Here is a 27,712-nt window from a genome sequence, read left to right on the forward strand (position 1 = left end):
GTCATAGGAACTATAACTTCTTTTCTACATGGCAGGTCGTAGAAATTAGCACCCATCTCCCCCAAAACAAGCCATGGAACCTAAAAAGGCCATCCTCCCTCTTCCTTGAGGCCCTCATGACAGGGGCTCCTACCCCATTCTCAGGAGGAAGGAAAGCTGCATAGGCTAAGAAGTGTCTGAGCAGACAGACCTTGCTGGGTTCCTGGTCTATTGTCGTTGGATTGCACCCTATTCTTTCACTGTCCAGGTTTCTTTACATAATCTACCTCCTCCTGCCAAGCACGGGGTTTCATGGCTAGCCTGTGTTTACCTTGTGTCTAGCACCCGGCTCTCAGCCCTGATCTCTACAGAGCTGACCCCATCATTTACACCTCCACCTCTCTGGTCTCCAAGTCAGGGTCTTCCATCCTTAAATATCTTACGGACATCTGTAGGTCATGTTCCAGAGTCATTTAAGTGACTAAGGAACAACTTTTGCTTTTCCTTCTCCTGTTCTATCCTTCTACCCCAGATATAAGCGTCTCACGCTCTACTAACTGAGTTCACTCAGCAAGCTACAGATACAGACCCGGGACCCATACTCCCAAAGGGAGCTCAAGAGTGCCGGACTAGACTTCGTGTCCCCAGGCCACCAGAAGATCTGCAGACCCACTTTCTGCCACCTGGGGCAGGTGGCAGAGAATCAGAGAGCACAGGGGCAGGCAAACGGTGAAAAAGCCAGTGTACGGAGGTACCCAAAGAAGACAGTGTCTGAGCAGAGATTTGGGCCTGACATATGGCAACCCTCCGTCTCCTTGCCTCCCCTGAAAGATTAGGCGTAATATCGGAGTGTTGAACGTTGAGTATTTGAAGGTAATTCCGTGGTAGTACCTGGTTATGCATGACAAGATTTTGTGGATTTATTCGTTGTTTGCTCCCTTGAAAAATTACCTTTAAATTAATTAATTGAAAGAGAGAGAAAGAGAAGAGAATGTGTGGGTGTCCAGGGCTTCTAGCCACTGTAAACAAACTCCAGACCCATGTGCCACCTTGTGATCTGACTTTATATAGGTACTGAGGAATTGAACCAGGGTCGTTAGGCTTTGCAAGCAAGTGCCTTGGGCTGGAGCCATCTCTCCAGCCTATTTTTTTTTTTTTTCCAAGACAGGGTCTCTCTCTAGCCCAGGCTGACCTAGAATTCACTATGTAGTCTTGAGCTCTTCTTCTACCCCAGCCTCCCAAGTGCTGAGATTAAAAGCGTGCATTGTACCACCATGCCCAGCTAATTTTTTATCTTTAAATTCACTTCAACCAAAGAAAATTATAAAGGCTTGCATTTGTCCTTCCTCTGCACATGATTAGTACATTAAACAGGAAGTCACTGTGGCTTTTAGAAGATTTTAAAGAGATAAAAATCCTAGCTTGTTAACTAGGTTGGTGTTTCTCTAAGAAATATTGCTTATAACCAAGAAAAAGTCCAATTTTGTCCAACATTCAGCTGTTATTTGTTTTGTTGCCTTACAGAAACACACCAGGGCTGGAGAGATGGCTTAGTGGTTAAGGCGCATGTCTGCAAAGCTTAAGGACTCAGGTTCAATTCTCCAGGTCCCATGTAAGCCAGATGCATATGGTGGTGTATACGTCTGGAGTTCATTTGTAGTGGCTAGAGGCTCATTTTCTTTTTTTCTCCCTCTCTCTCCCCCTTTCTTTGTCTCTAATAAAATAATAAAATATAAATACATCTTTTTTTTTCAATAAACACAACAAAGCCTAAGAAACAGCCAATACTAGAGATCCACATTCTCTCTAGAAACATGTTCAATACATACCACAGAACAGGAACAGGACAGAGCCTCCATCACACACATGATCATAGAGAAAGGGACAGAACAGAGCCCGTCCACGTGATCACAGAGGACAAGGCCCCGCGGGCACTGAGCCTTTGCCCACTGCAGGCCTTGGGTCTCACCTGCCGCTGCCGCTGCCGCCTCACTTGCGCAAACTGAGAGAGCATTAGCTGTCGATCCAGCTGCTCCATCCTCTGCTGCCTCTGGATGTCCGCTGTGGCTCCCATCCCAACTCGGGCCTCACTCGTGGGCTCTGAGGAGGAGAAGATGGGTTCCAAGGTCCAGGAGAAGAAATGGGCCATCCAACTGGGGATGCAGAGCACCTGGTGAATTTGCAACATCTTACGGTCATAGCACAAGCCAGAAACCTAAAAAGAAGAAATTCAACGGGATTGTTTAGAGGTCATAAAGATGGGGAGGATATATTTAACACAGAATTCAACAACTGCAAAGCACTTCTTCAGATGGTATTTTTCTGGTTTTAGCAATGATAGGTGATAAGGAAGAAATCTCTGCTAAGTCTCAGAATACCAAGTAATGCCAACTAACAAAACACTTTATTTGGTAAAACAAAATTATCTTTATTAAATTTATGTTATCAACATTCTAGCCATTTAATATCTCAAATATAAAGAACAATGCTTTAATTTTAAAAGAAATCTGTAACAGATCTGGTTATCAAAATGACTTCACACTAACTCTGTGGTTAGCTTTATTAGCAGATGGCCAGCAGGGAGACACCAGCAGAAGTGACTCAGATGTGACTCACCTGACCCCATCACTTAATACACTTACCAGTAAATTAAGACCTTGGCTTATACTTACACTACATTAGAGTTAATTTTCAAGTATGGATTTTTATTTGATTCTGATTCTTAAGATAAAATGCTATTCAAAACAGACAAACGAATTTAACAACTTTCTGCTTAATATGAAGAAAAGTAAGTACTCTTTACTGTCACTTTGGGGATCATCTATGGTTTTATCTATTTACTTATTTTTTTTCTCAATTTTTATTAACATTTTCCATGATTATAAAAAATATTCCATGGTAATACCCTCCCCCCACTTTCTATTTATGTACCTTTTTTGTTTTTGTTTTTTCAAGGTAGGGTCTTATTCTAGCACAGGCTGACCTGGAATTCACTATGTAGTCTCAGGGCAGCCTCAAAATCACAGCCATCCTTGCCTTTTTTTAAAAAGATGATTTCTATATTTTGTTTAAAAACAATCCAGAATGGATCAAAAGAAAACAATCACCAAGGATATAGGTACCAGACACAGGCCAAGAGGGTAGCAAGGAAAGCATGCCTTAGGAAGATGAGGGCTCCAGCATGGCTGTTTTTAATTTAATTTAATTTTTTGTTTATTTAATTAATTAATTTATTTGAGAGCAACAGAGAGAAAGAGGCTGAGAGAGAGAGGGAAGGAGGGAGAGAGGGAGGGAGGAAGGGAGGGAGGGAGGGAGAGTGGGCGCGCCAGGGCCTCCAGCCACTGCAAATGAACTCCAGACGCGTGTGCCCACTTGTGCATCTGGCTAACGTGGGTCCTGGGGAATCAAGCCTCGAACTGGGGTTCTTAGGCTTCACAGGCAAGCGCTTAACCGCTAAGCCATCTCTCCAGCCCCAGCATGCCTATTTTAAAGGCTCTCCCTACACAGCTAGCTTGCTTTTCATTGACTTAGCTGCTGCACCTACAAGCGTGGCATAGGGCTGCTTTGACTGCAAGGTCTCAGCTAAAGGAGCCTATGGTCACAAAGGCTTCTCTTCACAGGAGTACTCTGGGCCAACACAGGAGTACTCTGGGCCAACAGGACAACCATATGGCTTCATTCATTGTCCATGGCAGACTACCTTCACGGTATTGTGAAATGGTTTTTGTCCTTTTAAAGTATGGCCACTTGAGGGCTGGAGAAATGGCTTAGCGGTTAAGCACTTGCCTGTGAAGACTAAGGACCCCAGTTCGAGGCTCCATTCCCCAGGACCCACATTAGCCAGATGCACAAGGGGGAGCATGCGGCTGGAGTTTGTTTGCAGTGGCTGGAGGCCCTGGTGTGCCCATTCTCTCTCTCTCTCTGCCTCTTTCTCTCTCGGTCTGTTGCTCTCAAATAAACAACAACAACAACAAAAATCTGGCCACTTGAGCACAGACCAATGGTATACTTTTATAATGATTGACACATAGTCCGACCCCAACTTCTTACATGCAACTGAACAATGGTTAAGTTGAACACTGTCAACTTGCTACTGCTGGACTTATCGACCGTCAAATGAGTTAGCTAATTGTCACTAAATTTACATATTGTGGAAATTATATAGAGAATACTGCAAAAATATAGTAACAGACTAAAGTTTGTTTGCCCCTTTCTGCTCAGGAAGTCCCTTCACTCCCCGCTATTTCACAGTATCTTGTCCTTTTGTTCTGTCAGGCATTACTACAAGTGCTGTTTCTCCTTTTGGTCACCAGTGCCAGCCCCCCCTCCCCCACCCCCTGTTCTGACGCCATGGTTGTGAGCGCCATTACGAAGCGCTTCAGTGACACCGGCTAAAGGATGATGCAGTCCGCCAATGCCTTCTCCCCTTTCCCTGTCTTCTTGAGCCATGAGACCCTCACTTTGGAAATCTCTTTTTTTCAGATTGCTGCGCTCCTAAGCAGGCAGCTGGTCTTTGAATTCTTCCATCTTTGATTCTGTGTCATGAATAACTCCTTCAGCCATGTTAACTGCTTCAACTTGTTCCTTCTTTCTTGGGTCTTTTCCAGCATTTTTAACCATATCTTCTGTATCATCTTTGCTTAGTCTATCAGAAGACTGGATTACATACAGCTTGTTGCTCATGTCCTGTGCCTTTATCTTTAGAAGAAACATGCACGATCCCATTGTCAGCAATGTCAAATGTAACATCAATCTGGGTCTCCACGAGGAGCTGGGGGAATTCCAATCAAAGTAAACTCTCCAAGAAGTTTGCTGTCCCCAGCCATCTCTCTTACCCTGACACACTTTAATTTCGACTTGAGTCTATCCACTAGCAACAGGAGAAAATACGTGGCTCACTTTGGTTGGAATAGTGGTGTTCCTGTTAATCAGCTTGGTAAGACAGCTCCAGCGTGTCAATACGCGAGGCAGTGGAGTGACATCTAAGAGCAGCGTTGTCTGTGATGTCACCAGCCGACACGCCTCCCTGACTGGCGGCTCCAGAAAGATCTTACAGTCCACTGAACCTTGGGCATCCTCACCATGCCACCAACAAGAATCACTTCTCCAATGTCACTCTTGCTGACTTCTTATTTATTTATTTATTTGACAAAGAAAGAGAGAGAGAGAGAATGGGTGCACCAGGGCCTTTAGCCATGGCGAACCAACTCCAGACACATGCTCCCCCTTGTGCATCTGGCTCATGTGGGACCTGGGGAATCGAACCTGAGTCCTTTGGCTTAGCAGGCAAATGCTTTAACCACTAAGCCATCCCTCCAGCCCACTCTTGCTGACTTTTGCATCATGCATAGCTTTCTGGCATGGAGCAATAGTTCTCTTGATTAGGTCAGTAACAACACCTTCAAACTAAGCTCAAGTCAGCTTCATCTTCAAGTGCTTGGGTCCAGAAGCATCCACCGTCAGGGATAAGTTGGTAGCAGTCTGTGACAGACGAAGAGGGTTCACACTTGGCCGTCTTGGCAGCTTCCCCCGCCCTCCTAAGTGCCATGCTGTCTTTGCTCAAATCAACCCCTGCCTCTCTCTTCAATTCCTTCACAATGTGCTGTAATAGGCCTGGTCAAGTCTTCACCACTAAAACTGTGCCCCCATTTGTGGATATCATCTCAAACACACCTTTCTGAATTTCCAGGATAGAAATATCAAAAGTTCCACCACCTAAGTCATATACAGCAATAGTCTTATCTTCAGATTTGTCTACACCGTCGGTGAGAGCAGCAGCTGTGGGGTCACTGATCACCCAAAGCACGGCCAGCCCGGTATTAGGCCAGCAGCTAATGGCTTGTCTCTGTGAGTCACTGGAATAAGCAGGAACTGTTATTACGGCATTTTTTGCTCTGTGACCCCAGTAACTTTCTGCACTCTCCTTCATCTTCATCAACACAAGCGCGCCAGTCTAACTTGGAGAATAGAGTTTTCCGTGAGCGTCAACCCACGCGTCACCACTGGAAGCACGAGCAATTTTACAGAGGGTCTTCTTAGTGTCTTTCTGTACTTTGGGGTCATCCTAACGACAGCAATGAGATACTTGGGAGCCCAGAATGTATTATTTGGGCTGGTGACATCCAGTGGCTTTGCTGGCATGCCAACAAGCCGTTCTCCATCTGCTGTAAAGGTTCTGGCCCCTTGGGCATTCTCCAGCACCTTTGCTTGTTTGCCCTCCACAACCGCAGCGCAGGAGTTCGTAGTACCCAAGTCAATACCAACAACTGCACCCTCGATGGCTTCTGATGCATAATCCCTCCTTGAAACAAACCTAAAAGCTTCACAACTAAGACTATTCCAGCCATTCCGATGACAGACGCCGCGGGGCTCCGGGACGAGGTGGCTGCGGCTTGACTGGCGCTTCTCTCGGCAGCTGGGACGAGGCGGCAGACAGGCTCTATGCAGGGCTGGGGCTGTGCGGGCCATGGTGGCAGCGCTTCTGGAAAATTGCTTTATTTTTTGAGATAGGGTCTTGCATAGCTCATCTGGCCTGGTTCTTTTTTTTTTGGTTTTTCAAGGTAGGGTCTCACTCTAGCTCAGGCTGATCTGGAATTCACTATGGAGTCTCAGGGTGGCCTTGAACTCATGGCAATCCTCTTACCTCTGCCTCCCAAATGCTGGGATTAAAGGCGTGCACCAACACGCCCGGCTGGCCTGGAACATTCAATATTCTCTTACCTTTGCCTGCTGAGTGCTGGATTTCAGGGTATAATACCATGCCCAACTAATACTTTATGAATATAATTTAAGTTAATTAGACATGGGTTTATGGAGTGCCTTTATTAAGAACACTACAGAGGACAAGAAAAACATGGTCCTATTCAAAGACAGAACAGACAAGAAACAAGTGAACGCATACACCAGTCTCAGTCAAGTTCTATGGAGGAAATCGGAGTGACCTGGACTCAGGACCTACTGTAGATGGTGGTGACAGAAGCCCTGGGAGGAAGCACCGCTGAGGAAAGAGGAGACAGGATGGTGCAAGTGGATAACCAAGAACATTCAAGGCAGAGAAAACATGCAATGTGGCGCAAGGGAAAAGTTAAGCAGAGAGAGATACTGCATGGAATTTAAGCCAAGGGCTCTACAGACAGCAAGGGGTAGGGTATAAAGCAGAAGAGAGGACAGGACTAAGGGATTAACCCAGAAGCACACTCACATCTGTGGAAGGAGAGAGGAGACAGCAGAAAAGAAACCCAAGAAAAGGCAGCCAGGCCCAGGAGGAAACGTGGAGTTCTGTTATGGGTGGATTTGGGAGAGTCAACAGAGAAACGCAGTTTGCAGGCAAGCACAGGACGTCAGCCATGGCCTCTGACCCATGGGGCAGTGTGGAGCAATATAGGTGCGAAAAGACAGCCTGTGTCGGGCCTTGAAAGTGTGCAGTGGAAGAGGACTTAGGATTTCAAGTCACTTCTGTGCCACTTCTCTCAAACACAGTACAAGACAACAAAGAAAATGAAAATAAACTTCACACTTAGTGAAACCAGAAAACATCTATAAACCTGAACTGCACTAACAAAATGAAAAGCAATATTCAGAGGAGGTGCGGATGCTCACAGGGGCTCCTGGGGAACTTGGGCTGGGGCCTCAAGTGCGCAGGGTGGGTGTGGGAGGCAACACCAGGTAGATGATGACCCAGGATTGCGCAACAAGGACCTCACTTCCTCCCCCAAGCCCACAGAGCCTCCTATGTACGTTCTCTCCACAGCGAGGTGAAAGCCCTGTGGCTGAGGAACCCAAGGAGTCCGAGCGGGCAGAGGGCACACGGGAAGATGGCAAACCACATGGCATCAGGCTGAAGGCAAATGAGGGATAGAATGTGAGACGGACAGGATTATATACAGAGATGACAGCTGAGAATTACAGAGTTAATGAAGAATGTAAATTCTCTGACTGAAAGTGCGGATGGCCCCACAGGCTAATCACATGAAATTTCCTCTAAGACCCACTGTAGTAACATAAGAAGAACGAGCACCTGAAGTGGGAAAGCGAGCGACTATCAGCACATACTAGCAATCAAGACTTCCAAATGATAGAAGTGATTCCAATAAAAATTATGTGAGGTCTTGCTAGAGAAAACTTAAAAAGCATGATTGGGATTATATATTTTTTAAATGATACTAAGAAGTGAAAATCATCACTGGAAAGATAAAATAACAATGTTTACCAGCTTAATATGTAAATTCAATACATTTAGCATTACAATCTTGGGCTGGGAAGATGGCTTAGCACTTTAGGTACTTGCTTACAAGGCCTAACAACATGGGTTTAATTCCCCAGTACCCATGTCAAGCCAGATGCACAAAATAGCATACGCATCTGGAGTTCATTTGCAGTAGCAGGAGGCCCTGGCACACCCATTCTTATTGTCTTTCTATTTCTCTCCTTGCAAATAAATAAAATATATAAAGAAATTAAATCATAACAGGACATCTGTTAGACTATAAATGCCAATCCTCAAATTCACCAGGAGTATTTAAGGCTTAAATTTCTGAAAACATCATGCTGGCAGAAAGAAGCCAGACATGAAAGACTGCTCACATTCAGACTCTTAGTTCGGCGAGTAGATCGGCCTGGACTGTACACCACGTGGTAAACTGTAAAGCCAGCCCAGAGGTCACCCCACGTGTGCCGGAAGCATGAGTGGGAGGGAAGAGGAGTTTACCTGTCTGTGCCTCCACACACCAGTACAACCTTGAGTTGTCCACCCAACAAAGCACTATTGTAAAATGTTTCTGATATGCACAATGGATTAAAGCTTCCAAGTTTCCCATAAACATTTTATAATCACACCACACTGTTTCATGGCAAGATGGGGTGTGAGTCCTTATATTACAATTACCCAGTTCCTACCAAAAGTTTTCAGATCACCACTTATTATGCTGCCTTAGATTTATACATTTTTAAAAATTTTTTTGTTTATTTTTATTTATTTATTTGAGAGTGACAGACGGACAGAGGCAGATAGATAGAGAGAATGGGCACACCAGGGCCTCCAGCCACTGCAAACAAACTCCAGATGTATGTGCTACCTTGTGCATCTGGCTTATGTGGGTCCTGGGGAATTGAGCCATGAGCCAGGGGCCTTAGGCTTCGCAGGCAAGTGCTTAATTGCTAGGCCATCTCTCCAGCCCCTATACATTCTTTTTTAAAAAAATTATTCTTTTAGTTTTAGTTAGTTTTATTATTATTATTATTATTGAGATAGAGTCTCATGTATTCCAGGCTGGCCTTGAACTTTCTGTGAAGCCAAGGGTGACCTTGAACCTTTGATCCTCTGTTTCGACCTCCCAAAAGTGTTGGGACTGCAAGAGTGCACCATCGCGTCCAGTTTTCACGCGGTGGTGGGAACTGAGTCAAGGCAAGCCACCTACCAACCGAGCTACATCCTTCCAACAGTTTTTTCTTGAAAGCCATAGTTTGTGCTGCAGTCAGCTGGCTCTACGCTGCTGGGATGAACCTCCAAACCAGACACAGTTTATGGGAGAACTGACATTTATTTCAGGCTTACAGATCCAGGAGAAGTTCCTTAATGGCAGAAGCTGGCCCCTTTTACCAAATCCACACAGAGACGAAACCACCACCAGCACCACCAGCAAGCACACTCTGGGAACCCCAGCAGAGCTCAAGCACTCCGTACACCTTGGGCTGGAATTCAGATCCACCCACAGTCACACCTTAGGGCTGGACCCCAGAATCGGCCCATAGTGACACCTCCTCCATCCAGGTGCCTGGAAATCCAAGTTACAAGCTTTAATAAAACATCTGAGTCTATTGGGGGAGCATACACTCAGACTATCACAGTTTGTTAAAAAATTAGGCTATTGACCCGAGGAGATGGCTCAGTGGTTAAAGGTGCTTCCTTGCAGAGGCTGCCACCCCAAAGTTCAATTCCCTAATAACCATGTAAAGCCAGACACATGATGTAGTACATGTGTCAAGTTTGTTTGCAGTGACAGGAGACCCTGGCACACCCATAATACCAGCACTGAGGAGGCTGAGGATTCTGGAGTTCAGGAGGGGTCACCCAGAATTTATGAACCCCAAGGTTTTGGTTCTGTCCTATCTTTAACAAAGAATTAATTAAGACAGACTCAGGAAGGATAAATTATGAATTATTAAGTTTATTTGGAAGAAATCACAAATTATGGGGTTTAAGGGACACTGGGATTGTACATGGAGGGGAGTTCATGACGCTCACTTAAGAGAAACCAAGGCCTTTGAACAGAGATTATGGCAAAGCTGTTAGGAAGTGGAAAGTAGAATCCAGGAGCTTGTGCAGGGAGACTTAGAGGAACCCGCATGACCTCTGCCATGCGCTTTTCCATGTAGGGAAGTTAAGAGGGCAAATGGTGAGGTTCAAGGAAAAATAAGAGGGCAGATGTCAAAGCAGAGACCAGGAGACTCAGAGGGGAAATATATAATGAAGAGGGTCACACTCATGGGCACCCTGAGTTTAAAGAAATTACAAGCTTAGAGTTGGTGAGAGCACCCACGTGGTAGATTTGGAGATCAGAGGAAAATCATACAAGTAATCAAAGTGGGAAATGATTCCAAACTATAAAATAGAGGCAAGCAGAAAAGTTCAGATGAAAGAAACAATGCTGTGCTCTCCCACCCCACTCATCTGGGAGGGGGTAGAAACCAGACTCACACGTGTCCAAGGAGAGAGAAGAGGGGATCTAGAGAGAGGGGAGGAGGCTGAAGGCAGCCTTTGTAGCATCAGGTTCCGGTACACAAGGGGAAGACCTGATTGGTTTGTAGATTTGGAGGGCGGACCTCAGGACCAGCCCACTTGGGCTGCTTTACTTAGACAGCTGCTAGACTGTGGGCGGCAGGGAGCGCTGTAGCTCAGTCTCAATGAGGTAGGAGCTCCACTCCTGTGCCAGAGCAAGGTGGCATCTCCTAGTTCTCTTTGGACCTCAATCTCCAACTGAAACTGCCTGAAAAAAAAAAAAAGCTAGCTTTCTCCTATCCTTCTTCAGTAGGAAGATTATAGTGAGTTCAAGGCCAGCCTGAGACTATTTAGTAAATTCTAGGTCAGCCTGGGCTAGAGTGAGACCTTACTTCAAAAATAAAACAAAACAAAAACATAAAAACAACAAAAAGAAAGAAAGAAGGGCTGGAGAGATGGATTAGTGGTTAAAGCTCTTAACTGCAAAGCCAAAGGATCCCAGTTTGACAGATGCACAAGGGGACGCATACATCTGGAGTTTGTCTGCAGTGGCTAGAGGCCCTGGCATGCCAATTTTCTCTCTCTCTTTTCCCTCCCTCCCTCTTTCTCTCAAATAAATAAATAAAATATTTTTTAAAAAGAAAGAAATGGAAAAACTTAAGCTTTAAAAACAGAGCATGAATTGGTAGTATAGCTCGTGATAGAGCATCTGCCCAGCAGGCATGAATTCTTGGGTATAATCCCCCATAAAGAAAGAGGGAGGAAAGAAAGGAGGACAAGGCCATGTGCTTAGATGCTCATTTCAATAGACCAGGAGAACTACCTTAGGGTCAGTGAGGCCTCTTAGAGGAAGAAAGGCCAGACATCCAAGTGAGGAGCTAGGGGCTGGTCAAGGAGGATAATGCCTGAGACTGGCAATGGTGTCTGGGAAGGCAAGCTACATCTAGAACAGGAACACTTGGAGGCAAGCACCTGGGTTAGGAGAAGGACTACAGGGGCCAGGCAACATGAGCATACTCTGGGCTATGGTTAGAAACAGGAGTGTCCACATAGCAATGGCACAAGCCATTCATTCCCTCATAACCCCGAGAGTATAAATCAACAGGAGACTGTTTCCTTTTAGGCCACTAAAAATGAACACCAACTGCACACTTACTCAGGCTTTCTAAACTATTAATCTATCCTTTTTTTTTTTGCAAAGAGAGAGAGAGAGAGTGAGTGAGTGAGTATGGGCATACCAGGCCCTCCAGCCATTTCTAATGAACTCTTAATGCATGTGCCACTGTGCATGCGGCTATTGGGGAATTGAACCAGGGGGTCTTCAAGCTTTGCAGGCAAGCATCATAATTACTGAGTCATCTCTCCAGCCCTACCATTAATATTTTTAGAGAGGGAATTATAAAATAATGCTCATGTGGTAAATAAAGTATTTGCTGGCTAGAAAACTTCACTAGACCACTGATAGTCAACGCCAACTGTTCTCTGGTCCTTTGTAATGTAAACCTGAAACCACAATGGGCAAGGGCAAGAAATCATAACCTGGCAATGACACCCAGGAGCTGATCTATGTACCCTCAGCTGTGGCTGACAGAGATATACCAAGCAGACAATTGGGGCCTCGTTCCTGGGAGAGTGACACTGCAGCTGCATGACGCAAAGCAGCCCAGGGAGCAAAGGTGTCCCAGCATCAGACTCTGAGCACTCGAGATCCCAGGAAAGCAGACCCTGGGAGGACGCGTTCATTCTTTCAACAAGTATTTACTGAACACTATGTCTGCAGTTTGTTTGCGGCAGCTGGAGACCCTGCCATGCCCATACTCTCTCTTAATTAATTAAAAAAGAAAGCCTCAGTGAAAGGATATTAAATATAACAAAACTTTATTTTTTATCCTTGAGTTTAAATTAAAAACAACAACACAAAAACCTTAAGACATCTCTTGCAGTTTTGGTAGTAAGAAGAAATGAAAGAAAGCAGACAAAGTATGAAAGACTACTTCTAAAGAGCCTTTCCAGAAGCTCCACCAATGTGAGTGCTGACACTGGACCGAATCCAGTGGCTACACCTCATAAATGCTGTAGCAGGAAGTGTGGCCATTGGCCTACATCAAAGAGTAAAATGGTCTGATATTGAAATTGCTTCTTATTTAGACTAAAAATAAATTAAATGTGAGTATAAAAAACTAGAAAATTATGTAAACTCAGTGGTAAAAAATTCTTCTTTCAAGCTATAGCCTACCACTTTTATTTAGCATCTTACTAGAGGTCTTAGCCAATGTAATAAGGCAAGAAAAACAAGTGACATAGATGGGAAAGGAAGTAAAACATACAAAAAAACTTCCTGATGACAAAATCATGTATGTGGAACACCTAAAGGAACTCACAAAAAAAGGTAACAGCAATAATAATCAAAATGAGTGAGGTTGTAGGATGCAAGAGAAATAAGCAAACACAAAATCAAGCCTGCTTTGTATGCATTAGTAATAAACAATTAGATAAAACTATAAAAAATAAGTCACAATGAAAGATGTACAAAGGTTATACATTGAAAATTTAAACATTTCAAAAAAAACTTTAAGCATTTCAAAGGCAATTTAAAACAGAGTTAGGGGCTGTAGAGATGTTTTAGTGGTTAAGGCACTTGGATGCAAAGCCAAAGGATCCAGGTTTGATTCTCTAGTACCCACATAAAACCAGATACACAAGGTGGCACATGCATCTGGAGTTTGTTTGCATTGGTTAACAGGCCCTGGAATGCCCACATACTCTCTCTTTCTCTCTCAAATAAATTAATAAAACAGAGTTAAATAAATGTGGAGACAGCATGTTCATAAATTGGTAAATTTAGTATTAAAATGTTGGTAGTAGCTATGGATTATCCAGCAACAAATGACTCAGAATTCAGTGGCTTTAAGCAATAAGCATTTCTTACAGACACAGATTTTTGAGGGGAAGGGCAGACAGAGATCTGGCAGCAGTTTACTTGGGTGGGTATGGGTCATGGTCTCTCATGAGGCTATCTATATAGTCTATCTAAATTTACCTGAAGGCTTGACTGAACTAAGCCTCCATGACATCCCAAAGACATACATGGCAAGTCAGTACAATTGCTGGAAGGAGGCCACATTTCCTCATCATGTGGACCTCACCATAGGAGTCTTCAGGTCACAAGAGAATGTGATCCTAGAGAAAGCATTACAGAAGCTGCTAGATCTGTTATGACCCACTCTGGGGAGCCACAGTATCATTCTGCCCCACTGTATTGATTGCAAGTAAATCCCACAGTACAGCTATGCCAGGCGTCATGTGAACCCAGGACTTACATGCCAGCTTGGGTACATAGCAAGACCTCATAGAAAGGGGGGGGGGGAGCTGGAGAGATGGCTTAGTGGTTAAGGCACTTGCCTGCAAAGCCAAAGGACCCAGGTTTGATTTTCTAGGATGCACATAAGCTAGATGCACAAGGTGGCACATGTGTCTGGAATTCATTTGCAGTGGCTGGATGCCCAGGCGTGTCCATTCTCTCTCTCTCTGCCTCTTTCCCCATCAAATAAATGAATAAAAATAACATATTTGAAAAAAAATACATAAGAAAAAAAACCCAAACAAATAATCAAACAACAAAACCAACCAGCCAACCACCAATAACAACTAAAACACACCCAAGGGCTGGAGAGATGACTTAACAGTTAACGTGCTTGCCTGCAAAGCCTAAGGATCCACGTTCAACTCTCCAGATCCCATGCTAGCCAGATGCACAAAGATGAGGCAAGCACAAGGTTGCACATGTCCACTAGGTGGCTCAAGCATTTGGAGTTCGATTCCAGTAACTGAGGCCCTGGCACACCAATTTTCTCTCTCTCTCCCTCTTAAAAAAAAAACACCCCAATACAAAAACATCATATTAAGGGAAAGAAGTAAAATACAAAAGACTTCATAGTATATAATCCTAAATAAATGAAATTCTAGGAAAGGCAAAGTACTCTGGCAGTTGTAGGATAGAACAGCAAACAGGAAGGAACTTTCCAGAGTAAGAAGACTGCTTTGTATCTTTAGAAACTGTACACTGGAAAGCTGGTGTATTCTTAGTAACCCTAAAGATAATTTTTTCAAGAAAGGAAATATGAATACCAAGAAAGATCTAGATATTTATAGAACTATGTCTTTTAAGATTTATAAAAGAGTTAGGATTATTTTTTTAAATAAGTCTTTTTAACAACAAAATACTTCTGATGTCTTACCTTAAATGTTCTTAGGTTACAATAGATACAGCAAAACTGGTTACTAAGCAGGATTTAAAAAATAAATTATTTTATTTATTTTTGAGAAAGGGACAGAGAGAATATGGGTGTACCAGGGCCTCTAGCACTCTAAAATGAACGCCAGATGCATGTGCTACCTTGTGCATCTGACTTACGTGGGTACTGAGCCTGGGTCCCTAGTCTTCACAGGCAAGCACCTTAACTGCTAAACCATCTCTCCAGCCCCCAGTAAGCAGGATTTTAAAAAACAATGAATAAGTTAAATATAGCATATTTTGACTTTACCATAGTCTTTTCTCTGAGGTTATCAGCAACATAGAAATATCAACACAATCAGTCCAAAGAGGAAACACTGGACTCTTCTACTTCAGAAAGTAGCTCAACAGTTGTAAGATAATCAAAATTATCAAGACCTTCAGCCTCTTGATAGGGCGACAATGTGAGGAGCCCATGGGAAAACTTGGGGCTGCAACCGATATGCTAATCTACCAGTAATCTCCCCAACACGTGGGGCTGCCTGCCACTCTTTCTCTTCATTGTTATTTTTGTAGCAGAACGACTTACAGCTGGACAAAGCGACTTTAAACAGCCCTTTACACGGTCTCTGAACCATCCTGTGCTGTAGATGCTCATAGTCAGGAATGAGAGAAAGGCAAGATGATGAGGCTGTGGGAGACGTGACCTGAGCTGCACAGGGAGACAAGGACACAGGAAGCTGTTGGCTTTGCCGTTCCATGTTTCTGGACACTTTAAATGCCATGTGCAAGACTGCCCTCCAGAATCACACATCCAGTGATGAGCAGGGACTCACTTCAAGTGAAGGTCAAGGGAAGATCTCAGAACAGCTTTTTGTATGGAAGGATCATGTGGCTGGAACAGGCATGGCCGAGAGCTCTGGGTGTGCAGTGGGAGGCACTGGTCTCACTGGCCAGGAACAGAACACCTAGCTTTTGCTCTGGTTCTACCACCAGCAGCTCAGCCCCTCTCTCGACTGGTACGTCATGGCACTCTACCTCTACAGACAGCAGTAAGCAGATCACACTGAAAGTGTGCTAACAACTACAGTGTTCTACTGCACGGAGAGCATTTGTTTGATAACATCAAATTTTAAAATTCAACATTTACAGGATATATATCAAATACCAAAGAGTATGAAAGGCAACGGGAATGGTAAAGGCCAGCATGACCATCATAACAACAACAACAAATTCCTGATCATATAAGTAGAAAGGAATTCACAAAAGAACTCACTTGACTCCAATCTCTAATTCCTAAACTGAAAAGAATAAGACTCTCCTATAACTTAATAGCTTAAAAAAATATATCCACCCCCACAAACTCCCAAACTATTGGACTCTTTGGCCTTAAGGACTTGGACAAGCATTTTTTCCAAAGATGACATCACCTGTTAACAGGTGAGTACAAACTAAAACCACAACAAAATATTATCTCACACCTGGTAGGATGGTGATTATAAACAATAAGAAGCAAGCGTTGGTGTTATGGTTTGCATTTGCAATGTTCCCTGAAAGCTCAGGTGTTCTGGTCTGTAAGGAAGCAAGGTTCAAGAGGGTCACTGGCAAGCAACTGGCTCAGAGGGCTCTCACCTCATCAACAGATTAATCCATCCACAGATGAGCTACTGGAAGGTAGCTGAAATTCAAGAGGTGGGGCTTAGTTGGAGGAAGCAAGTCCCCAGTAGTGTGCCCTGAAGAGGAAGTTGTTTGCTGGGGATGTGTCTCTGAAAGGTACATTTTGTCTCTGCCCCTTCCATGATCCTTCCTCTTTGCCTCCTGGCTTCTAGGAGCTCAGCAGCTTTCCCTACCACTTATTCCCTGCATGATATTCTACCGTCACAGGCCTAGAAGGGCCAAGCAATCCTTTAAGTTGGTTTTCTCAGGCATTTTGTCACAGCAACAGAAAGCTGAATAACACAGAAGGAGAGGACATAGGAAAACTAGAAATATTTTAAACAAATACTTTTGAACAAAGAACACAGGAACAACTAATATAGTCTACCACAAATGCCCAGTACCCAGAAAGTGCCATGTGTTTAAGAAAACTCAGCGACTGGACCATGGCAGATTCCTGAGCCAGGAGGACACACCTGGGAAGGACCCAGCATCCTGAGCTGCAGGAGAACACAATAGAGTGTGTGAGTGCTGTGCTAGGAGCTTGGAAAGGAGGCGAGGCTCTGACCATCAGAAAACAGGTACATCTGCAGAAACAAACTATCACCGCATCTTATAAAGTCCTCTCCTTGCCAGGTTTACTAAGAATTCCATTTTTGATGCACTGAGCACTTAAAAGTCCTGATTAGTGACTAGGCAGGGGGATGGCTTGAGGTAAGGGCACTGCAGAAGCACGGGGAGGAGGTGAGAGGCGAGGACGCCGCACAGGCACGGGGAGGAGGTGAGAGGCGAGGACGCCGCACAGGCACGGGGAGGAGGTGAGAGGCGAGGACGCCGCACAGGCACGGGGAGGAGGTGAGAGGCGAGGACGCTGCACAGGCACGGGGAGGAGGTGAGAGGCGAGGACGCCGCACAGGCACGGGGAGGAGGTGAGAGGCGAGGACGCCGCACAGGCACGGGGAGGAGGTGAGAGGCGAGGACGCCGCACAGGCACGGGGAGGAGGTGAGAGGCGAGGACGCCGCACAGGCACGGGGAGGACGTGAGAGGCGAGGACGCCGCACAGGCACGGGGAGGAGGTGAGAGGCGAGGACGCCGCACAGGCACGGGGAGGACGTGAGAGGCGAGGACGCCGCACAGGCACGGGGAGGAGGTGAGAGGTGAGGATGCTGCACAGGCACGGGGAGGAGGTTATAAGACACATTGGTTTTTGTTTTTTCGTTTGTTTGTTTTTGTTTTTTGAGGTAGGGTTTGGCTCTAGTCCAGGCTGACCTGGAATTTATAACTTAATCTCAGAGTGGCCTTAGAGTCATGGAGATCCTCCTACCTCTGCCTCTAGAGTGGTGGGATTAAAGGCGTGCACCACCACGCCCAGCTCCCATTGTTTGTTTTTAGTATAAAGTGCCATGGGGAGAACAGAGGGAGACCAACCAGAACCCACAAGGGACTCCTTCCAGATGGTGCACCTTCTCTTCCCCTTTCCTATCTTGCACCATCTCTAGTTTTTGTCTGAAAAGCTTTAAAAATCGTAACTGCCTAGAAAAACCAATCCCAAATCAATCCACATTCGAGAAACTCTACAGAATCTACCCTTGATATGTATTTCTAATCTACCTTGGGTATAACAGATTGTTTTTCACACTAAGACTGTTTGATCACAGGATAATCGAAGTCTGCTGTACTAGGCGGAGACAGGTACTGGAGGCAGCAAGCTGCACAATATAGGACATGTTAAAGCAGTACATCCCAGAGACTGAGAAGGATACTCCTGTCTGGTAATTTGCTCTTAATAGCCTAAGAGGAGACCAAATGATGACAAATATGTGGATTATGAGGATAAACTTGGCAAAAGTGGACTCTTTCTATATTAGTCACGACTGAATCAGATGCAGCCAAGCCCGTGGCTTTTGAGAAGTGGGGCCGTCCTAGTGGTGATGACTCAGCCCTGTGATTCATAAATCTGCAGAAATGAAGAAGTGCCAGGCACAGAGGGCTCTACAGCCCACAGCATAACCATGAGGAGAACTTTTATTTTAATTTTATTTTTGGTGTTTTTGAGGTAGGATCTTGCTCTAGCTCAGGCTGACCTGGAATTCACTATGTAGTCTCAGGATGGCCATGAACTCTAGGCTATCCTCCGAGTGCTGGGATTAAAGGCGTGCGCCATCATGCCTGGCCCACAAGGAGAATTTTTATAAAGTTCAAGGAAGTAAGTAAGGTTTCCTTTAAGGGGGGAAAGTGTTAATATGTAACACGATTATCAGAGTCATGAATACACTGAGCAGCCCCAATTTTTCAGTCTTCTACAAAGACATCCACAAGACCAGCTGAGGTGTTCACTGAAGTATTTCTCTTAGTTACTACACCCAAACTATCTAATCATAATTTTCAGCATTTCATGAAAATTATCACATTTAAAATATTAATGTTAGTATTTAAAATTTAGAACTATCAAAGAAGGAACTGTAGGAAAAAAAACGCCGCAGGGGGTCCCCACGCTCTGCCCAGATAAGGCGACACCCCAAATCACTCACTCACGAGAAGCGGTCTTGATGCAAACTGCAAGAGGATTTTATTCCAAGCGCGCTGGGGCCCACAGTCGTACACCTCACAGGGGTAGAGGACTGCAGAGCCCCGAATGCAGGAACGGGACAGTTTTTATAGGGTTTCTAACAAAGCCTGTGCCTTAGACCAATCATTTTCTAATATTAGGAGCCCCGCAGGGTGTTAGCCAGTCAGTTGGTGCCACCCCATAGTTTCTAAGCCAATTAGTTTATGACCTTGGTGGTCAGCATTTGCACAGGTCCTTGGGTGGGAGTAGCAGAGTGTGGTTCCAGTCTCCTATGACCTTGGAGGTCAGCACTTGTGTAATTCCTTAGGTGGGGGTAGCAGAGTATGGTATCAGCCTCCTATGACCTTGGTGGTCTGAGGCAGGCTGCTACAGCTTATGGTGCGAGCTACTAAGGCTAACAGTGTGGGCTATTAAGGCTTATAGTGTAAGGCTTATAGTGCAGGCTATTTACAGAAACCAAATAAGTGGTTCACTTTATTACTCATTTCCCATCCTTGAGGGCTATCTCATGCCCTTTTACCTAGTTTTATATTAGGAGTGGGCTCTGATATAATGAGAAGAAGGATTCTTTACTTGCTTCCAACAGAGAGTAAAGCCTGGAGTTTGAGGTATGCAGGGAGCCCGCTTAAGCTCCCCTTGGAGCATGATAGTATTTCTGAGCTTCTGAATTCTTGGGCCTTTCAGAACAATGTAACACACAAAAAAACAGTGATACCTGAGTGATCTCAGCACAAGTGAAGGCCTTCCCCATTCCTGGGGAGCAGGCCAGCTCTCTAGCACACACAGATGGAGCAGAAGAGGACAGCCCACGCAGGCAAAGGCGCTTCCCATTGTGTCTGGTAAGGAAAAAGCTTGGATTTTCCCTCAACCAGGAGAAGTGTTTAGTCCTTGTTCTTCTGACATTTTTGAAAGCGTGTGTAATTTTGAAGATGTGTAATCATGCCAGAACAGGAAACACCAATAATGGATTAAACGCTGGCCTCAGTGAAAAGAGAAAGCTAAGCAGTAATATACTAAATCAACTCAATCCAAAGTTAGTTGATTTCTAGAAAAAGCAAGAGCAGATTTTAGTTTCTATGGCAGCAAACAACAAATGACAGGTTTATACAAATCCACCCTTCAGTGCAGGGGACTGATCGGAAGGCCTGGAACATGGTAGGCCTTTAACCACTTTAACCAACCCACAAATAGCTGTTTTAAAAATGCTTCCTAGCCGGGTGTGGTGGCGAACGCCTTTAATCCTAGCACTCAGGAGGCAGAGGTAGGAGGATAGCCATGAGTTCGAGGCCACCGTGAGATTATGGTGAATTCCAGGTCTGGGCTAGAGTGAAACCCTACCTAGAAAAAAAGAAAAAGAAAAAAAAATGCTTCTTGCCAGCTGTGGTGGTACACGCCTTTAATCCCAGCACTTAGGAGGCACAGTAGGAGGGTCACTATGAATTTAAGGCCACCCTGAGACTCCACAGTGCGTTCCAGGTCAGCCTGGGCTACAGGAAGACCCTACCTTGGAAAAACCCAAATAAGAAAATGCTTCTTTTAAAAAATATTGTCGGAGGTAATATGATGGAGAATGGAATTTCAAATGGGAAAGTGTGGGGGTGGGGAGGGAGGGAATTACCATGGGATATATTTTATAATCATGGAAAATGTTAATAAAAATTAAAAAAAAAATTGTCGGAGTGAAATCAAATGACTTTCTTAACACTCAGAGCATTTTAGGTGACAAACAGCTTTCAATGTTAAAAGGTGAAAGTTTGCCAACAGGTTTGGTTACGTGCCCTTGCCCTCCAATACTGAAGTATCACCTGGTTTTCGGTAGTACAAATTTCCTTACCATGAGTATTTCGTTTAGCATTAAAACTAAAAGAGGAAAAAAAGGAAGTTAGCTGGTCTATAAGGAAGAGGAGTCATATTGAGCAAAAGACATCTGGACCAGGCAGGCTGTGGCTTTGTGAACTCAGACTGGATCCTATAGTCAGTGGTATACACACTAGAAAAGCAAAGGAAGGCTTTTCGTTGCTGCTTGTTTCTTGGTGATAGGGCCTTCCCCTGTAGCCCAAGCAGGCTTCAGACTCACAACCCCGCCCCTGTCTCTTGAATGCTGGATTACAGGTATGTATCACTGTACCTAGTGATGAAGCATTAAATACCTTCCTTCACGACCACCCTTATCTTTATGCTATGTGACATAATTTCTTCACAGAGCCAAAAAGAAAACATTAAACAAACACCAACATGTATGGTACAGCATGAAGAAAACTAGCTATCAATTATCTTATTTCAAGTAGTTATGTTGGGGATTGAACCCAGGGCCCTGCAAATACCACTGAGCTACCTCCACAGCCCACTAGCAGTCACCTGAAATACACAAAGTATCATCTAAATATGGTGAAAAACGAACACAAGATGAATATGAAGAGTCATCAGCATTTTTAATCATTGTGAGATAATCATTATGCAAGGAGTCGTTTAATTGGATCAGGGATTTTATGTTTCCCTAAAATGCTGCGCCATCTTGGAATTCTGTTCCCCACACGGTACAATTCTATCTACTACTCTGAAATGAGGGATTTTTATGATGTTAATCTTTTGGCTCCTCTATAATTTTTTTTATTTGAGATACAGAGGGAAAGAGAGAATGAATGGGCGTGCGAGGGCCTCCAGCCACTGCAGATGAACTCCAGACATATGCGCCACCTTGTGCACCTGGCTTACGTTGGTCCTAAGGAATAGAACAGGAGTCCTTTGGCTTTGTAGGCCATCCCTCCAGGCCTGCTGGCAACTTTTAAAAGTTCAAACAGTTTAAACATGTGCTACCTGTTAAGATTATATTGGAAGAGAATGTGACTCCAACATGCGTGTTTTAAATTTGAGAAAGACCAAGAGCTGGTCTTGCAACCATCCAGTTCTACAGGACTGACTGTCATACATGAAGCTTTTTGGTGTGACAATAGTACTTAATTTTCAATCTGAAGTCTAAAGTCGGGACAAGAAAAGAAAATGGACTATTTTAAATTAAGATTTACAATGAGATAATGAAAGAAAGGAATGGTACTGAGAGTAAATGAATCCACCAAAAGCAAATCTCAAATTCTTGAATGTTTTAGGAAGATAGCCAAAAAGACTCCAGATCACGTCTGCTAAGACAACAGAGCCCACGGGAGAAACAGTGCCCCTTCCTGTAGCTCTCAGCCTAAAACAAGCACTCGGTCAAGTTGTGTCAAGTTTGGGCAAGTTACTGTCACCCAAGCTGACAGTCAGTGGTGATTAGCTCACACTGAGGGGGACTCAGAGAGTCAGGCTGACCCCAGTAAGACCTGAAGACAGCACAAGTTTGCCTATCAGATGGCTCACAACTACAACCCCACTATTTGTGAGGTGAAGGCATGCAGATCAGGGTGAGTTTGAGGCCAGCCTGGGCTACATAATCAGTTCAAGGCTAGCTTGGGACAGAGTGAGACTCTCCCTCAAAATCAAACAAACAAAACAGAACAAAAAATACCAGATGGCTAAGGTGCTTTGAAGGCCTCCCAGTGATGTTTCATGGTCCTGAGTAGATGAAAAAGTATTTAGGGAGGAAAAAACAAAGTGACTTTGAGTTTTACATGAAATGAGCAAACAAAGAAAAGGAATTAATAGCTTAAAGGAGGGAGAGAGGTGAGAGGCTTATAGAAGCTCTCTGGCCTGGCCACTCATTCTGGAAACTAGGAGAGTCAGTCAGTCGTCACTTACAGGGCCCATGGTGGAATGCAAGTTTATTTCCATGTTGTTACACATTTCCCTATAAACCCATTCTGCATTATTATTTTTCTAAAACATTTTAATTATTTGACAGAGAAAGAGAGAATGGGCATGCCAGGGTCTCCAGCCACTGTTAATGAACTCCAGATGCATGTGCCCCCTTGTGCATCTGGCTAACGTGGGTCCTGGGGAATCGAACCTGGGTCCTTTGGCTTAGCAGGCAAACGCCTTTACCACTAAGCCATCCCTCAGGCCTCATTCTGTATTATTCTTAGTCTTTTCCAAGAAAGGAATTTAAACTATATTCTAAGTCACGAATTTCATAAATTGATGGGCTTCATATTCATCACGATGAATGGAAAACCTTCATGTTCTAAATTTTAAAATTGCCTTCAAGGTAAGTGTTTATTATTATTTTTTTGAGGCAAACCCAACAGATTGGCCTTTTTTTTTTAATGAAAGAGAGAATTGGTGCACCAGGGCCTCTAGCCACTGTAATTTAACTCCAGACAAGTGTGCTACCTTGTGCACATGTGCAACCTTGCCCACATGTCACTTTGTGTGTCTGGCTTATGTGGGATCTGCTGAGTCGAACATGGGTCCTTAGGTTTTGCAGGCCGGAGCCTTAACTGCTAAGCCATTGTTCCAGACCAAATATTTATTATTATAGTATGTCAAAGTAGTGTGGACAGAAGAAGGGGGAGACTTCCAGCACACGTAGAGTCCTCTGGCTTGCTCCCTTCCTCCTTCTTTGGCCACAGATCAGATCCTTCTAACCCACCTGACTTTCCAATTCACTTCATCTTTCTCTATCCTTGTAAGACAGACTCATGAAATAAGCAGAACAGCTCTCCTTATTTTTAGCAAGTCCAACTTCTTCATTTTCTGTTTTTTTCTACAATGAATTAAATTACTAATGTAATTTAAAGAACACAGACCAAACAATTCATCTAAGACTTCCATCAGAGTCACTCTGAGGAGGGAGACAACCTGGCCTCCTTTATCCTGATTCTCCGTGTAGCTAAGCAGGCCTGACATGGGCGAAAGAATGCCTGAGAAGATGAGTATGATCTACAATCTAAGCATGGCATTTTTCCTACTTCTTTTTCTGAGAAAAGAGAGGAAAGCAGGGAAATGGGGAGGGGAGAATATCACACTTACAAGTCCACTTATGGCTACAATCCAGATGTAGGAACCAGAGGTGAAAAGCTACAAAAGAAAAAAAAAAAAACAAAGGCAACTAAAAATGAAATTCAAGCCAGTCACAGCATTCTTATTGATACTACCAGCATCATGACCATTGATATTACACTTGTCATTATACAGGTAAGCAATTAGAAAGCCCGTAAACATCAATTCTGTTTAGTTAAACGAAAATTATATTTTTTATTTTTAACCAAGATTTCAGATTTTCTGTATCTAAAAATAGATGTATCAGACCTGGCCCCTTCCATAGAAAGTAAAATAACTGGATTTAAAGCATAGTCTTATTTACAAGTGGGCATTAACTAGTGTAAAGCAAAAGAACATTATAAGTAAATTATCAGAAGGAGAGCTAGAGAGATGGCTCAGCAGTTCAGGTGCTTGTCTGCAAAGCCTAACAACCTAAGTTTGATTCCCCAGTACCCACATAAAGCCAGATGTACAAGGTGGCACATGTATCTGGAGTTCATCTGCAATGCCTAGAGGCCCTGAAGTGCCCGTTCTCTCTGTCAGGTGTGGTGGTGCAAGCCTTTAATCCCAGCACTCGGGAGGCTGAAGGGTCACTTTGAGTTTGAGGCAAGGCTGAGACTACATAGTGAATTCCAGGTCAGTCTGGGATAGAACGAGACCCTACCTCAAAATAAAATTCTCAGAAGTAACAATATAAACATATGTGGACACTACCCATATTTGGTGTTAGGTAATGATCTAGGCTATCTGTTTACAAAATTTCTTTCTATGTGTATGATGTGTGGTGTATGCACGTGTGTGCACAGATCTGTGAGCCCCGTGTGTATGTGTACAGGCTGTGCTGTTGGCATCTTTCATTGTGAGAAAGAAGCAATTCTCAAGGATGGTCCAGGTTCCCTGCGGACAGCGTTCCACATGGAAACTGCAGTGTGGTGCGCACTGAACACAGACCATGGAGCAGAGACAGACATGGGAGGTAAGCAAGCCGAGGACGAGGGGACAAAGGCTGGCAGGCTTTGCTCTGGTGCTGGCTACACTTTCCATTTAACCTTCCGTGAGGCATGAAGCCTGGTCAGCGTAAGCCTGTCTCTCACAGTAACAAGTGTGAGAGCTCTACACACAGCACGTCCTAGGTCTCTAATGATACAAAGCACCATAAACTAGCCATCACTTTCTATAGCCAGGCGCCTCTCAAGGCTTTTCAAAACTGAACTCATGGACTCACCATCAGTTCCAATGAGGAAAGTCCTGTGAACAGAGTCACTGTTAAGCAAACCAAGCGGCTAGGAAACTTTTCCCAGGTCAGATAGCACAGGAGCTCTGAGCTACATCTAATACATAAATTAGTGCAAATAGCCTATCATTTTGTCAGTAAAACAACAATTCTTTGCACTCTGAAGTCCCTATCTTACTGCACAATTGGTTCAAAGTATCTACTTACATTCTGAATGGGTGTGAGTGTAAGTTCTGGCTGCATTCAAGGGCAAGGGACACATCTCACACACCATCCTTAAGCAATCAAATGCATACATGTCCCCAAACAAGCACATAGTTCTTGTGATAACCATTATTACCAAAGTCATCAGGCCAAAGTCCGCTTGGTCCCGATGACTTTCCATATGTCATATTAACTCCTACCACATTATTAATGCATCAATGGATTTTCTACCTTCAATGATTCTATAAAACTTCAGAGCTGGGAGAAACTACATAGTCAACATGAGGCTCAGAGGGTTCCAGAAGTTGACACAAGCCTCATGGCCAGTGAGAGGCAGGACAGAACTGGACCTTGACCCAAGTCCCACGGTGTGGGAGTGGTGGAACAGATGAGGAGCGAGCACAGTGCATGAGAAGCGACTGTACAAGTGGCGAGGAAACGCCCACTCCCGATGAGCCGCCCGCCCGCCTGCCACAGACCAGAGCCCTAGAGGAAATGCAAAAGGAGGAAAGGGAGGGGGAGGCATTTGACAGCGAAAGCAACACTGGCTTCAGGTTTGGCATGCACAGGGTAAGGAATAGGAAAAAGTGTTAATGGATCAAAAGGCTAAGGGTCACATGAAAAGCTGTGAGAGTAAGGTACCAGGTAACAGAGGGAGCGGAATGAGGCGTGAAGGTCTTCTAGCAAGGGCCTGGAGCCACGAGGAGCAACCAGCACTTACTACTGTGGGATGAAGAGAACCTTTCCAAGTTGACATTTTTGTTTGCTTATTTTTATTGATTCATTTGAGAGTGACAGACAGAGAGAGAAAGAGGCAGAAAGAGAGAGAGAAGAGTGGGCGCGCCTGGGCCTCCAGCCACTGCAAGCGAACTCCAGCCGTGTGCGCCCCCTTGTGCTTCTGGCTAATGTGGGTCCTGGGGAATTGAGCTTTGAACCGGGGTCCTTAGGGTTCACAGGCAAACGCTTAACCGCTAAGCCGTCTCTCCAGCCCCCAAGTTGACATGTTTAATCAGACAGCAAGTGCTTTACTATTCTTCAAACAATACCAATGATCAAATGGTGATGCTTCCATCACATTTAAGCAACTACACAGAAGTGAGGTTGGTGAGGCTCCCTCATCCGCTTCTTCCGAGGACTAGGGCCTGAACCTCAGGGTTCCTACGTGGTAGGTGGTTCACCATGGAACCATATTCCAGTCCTCTTACTTTAAAAAAAGAAAAAAAAAACTTCTTTAATTTTAAGACAAGGTCTCTCTAAGCTGTCCAGGCTGGCCTTAAGCTTACTTTGTAGCCTTGCCTGGCCTTGAACTTGTAAAGCCTCCTGCCTCAGCCTCTGAGTAGCTGTAATTACAGGCCTTTGCCACCAGGTCCAGCTTATAATACTTCTTGAAAAGCCAAAGCTCAGGCTGGTAAAGCAAACTGGGTTTCTTCTCCAGGCTTTATTACAACACTCTGTTCAGTACATTAGCATTGACAGTGATTTTCCATTTTCTATTATTCTCATTTTTTCCACTTCAAACTATGATTCTTAGTTGTACTTACATACAACTACACAATTAAATAAAAATACTTTCCACTGATACAAATTACAGTGAAAGCTTTCATCAGATTTCTAAAGGCTATGAAAGTATTCTAGTACCTTCTACCTTGATGTACTCTCTCTCTGTAACATTTCCTCTGAACACTTGATACAGATCATGAAGCCAAACTTAATGGGGGGGGGGAACCCATTGTTTTCAAGGACATCCAACAAGAAAAAGAAAAAAAAAAACTAGATCTGGTTAAAGAAATGTGAACATAAAATGCATACTGTACCTGTAGTCCCAATATATAAATCAGTGTCTTGTTTGTGATGGACAACGGTCCCAGAATTTGTGCCACTTGGACTCTTGGTATGGAGCAGTAAAATGGTACAAACAGAGCAAACACAGGTGCCAAGCTATGCAAACAAATAAAAAAAAATCACTATTGTAGAAGAGCGAATTTAAAATACCAATGACAAATGGATATTTGAAGGAATACTGCTTATATTTATTTCAGTCTGAGCACATGGTCTTAGATACAGTCAGTTTTCAAACATGCATCATGTACAAAATAACTTATGCTTACATAGAACACGTTAAGAAAGCAAGTTAAACCACTGCAGAGTGGTTCAGCATCTACTAATGAATGGTGGGGCACTGGGAGAAAATTTAAAGAATGACT

The 27,712-nt window shown here is 44.1% G+C and overlaps 1 protein-coding gene and 1 pseudogene across 4 annotated transcripts in view; both read right to left on the reverse strand.

The window, feature by feature from the left end:
* Nucleotides 1–27,712, reverse strand: part of Ubac2 (UBA domain containing 2) — a 156,785-nt gene that overhangs the window by 36,208 nt on the left and 92,865 nt on the right. For 3 of the 4 annotated variants that reach the window (XM_045145670.1, XM_045145668.1, XM_004663384.2), the window contains 3 exons: nucleotides 27,323–27,446; nucleotides 24,059–24,106; nucleotides 1,949–2,194 (listed from right to left, as the gene is read on the reverse strand). In XM_045145670.1, coding sequence (XP_045001605.1) covers nucleotides 1,949–2,194; nucleotides 24,059–24,106; nucleotides 27,323–27,446 — 418 coding nt within the window. The remainder of the gene's footprint in view (nucleotides 1–1,948; nucleotides 2,195–24,058; nucleotides 24,107–27,322; nucleotides 27,447–27,712) is intronic. The other variant, XM_045145669.1, reaches the window with a different exon arrangement.
* Nucleotides 4,474–18,080, reverse strand: LOC105944401 (annotated as a pseudogene).

The sequence above is a fragment of the Jaculus jaculus genome, chromosome 3, assembly GCF_020740685.1.
Source record: "Jaculus jaculus isolate mJacJac1 chromosome 3, mJacJac1.mat.Y.cur, whole genome shotgun sequence".
Lineage (NCBI taxonomy): Eukaryota > Metazoa > Chordata > Mammalia > Rodentia > Dipodidae > Jaculus > Jaculus jaculus.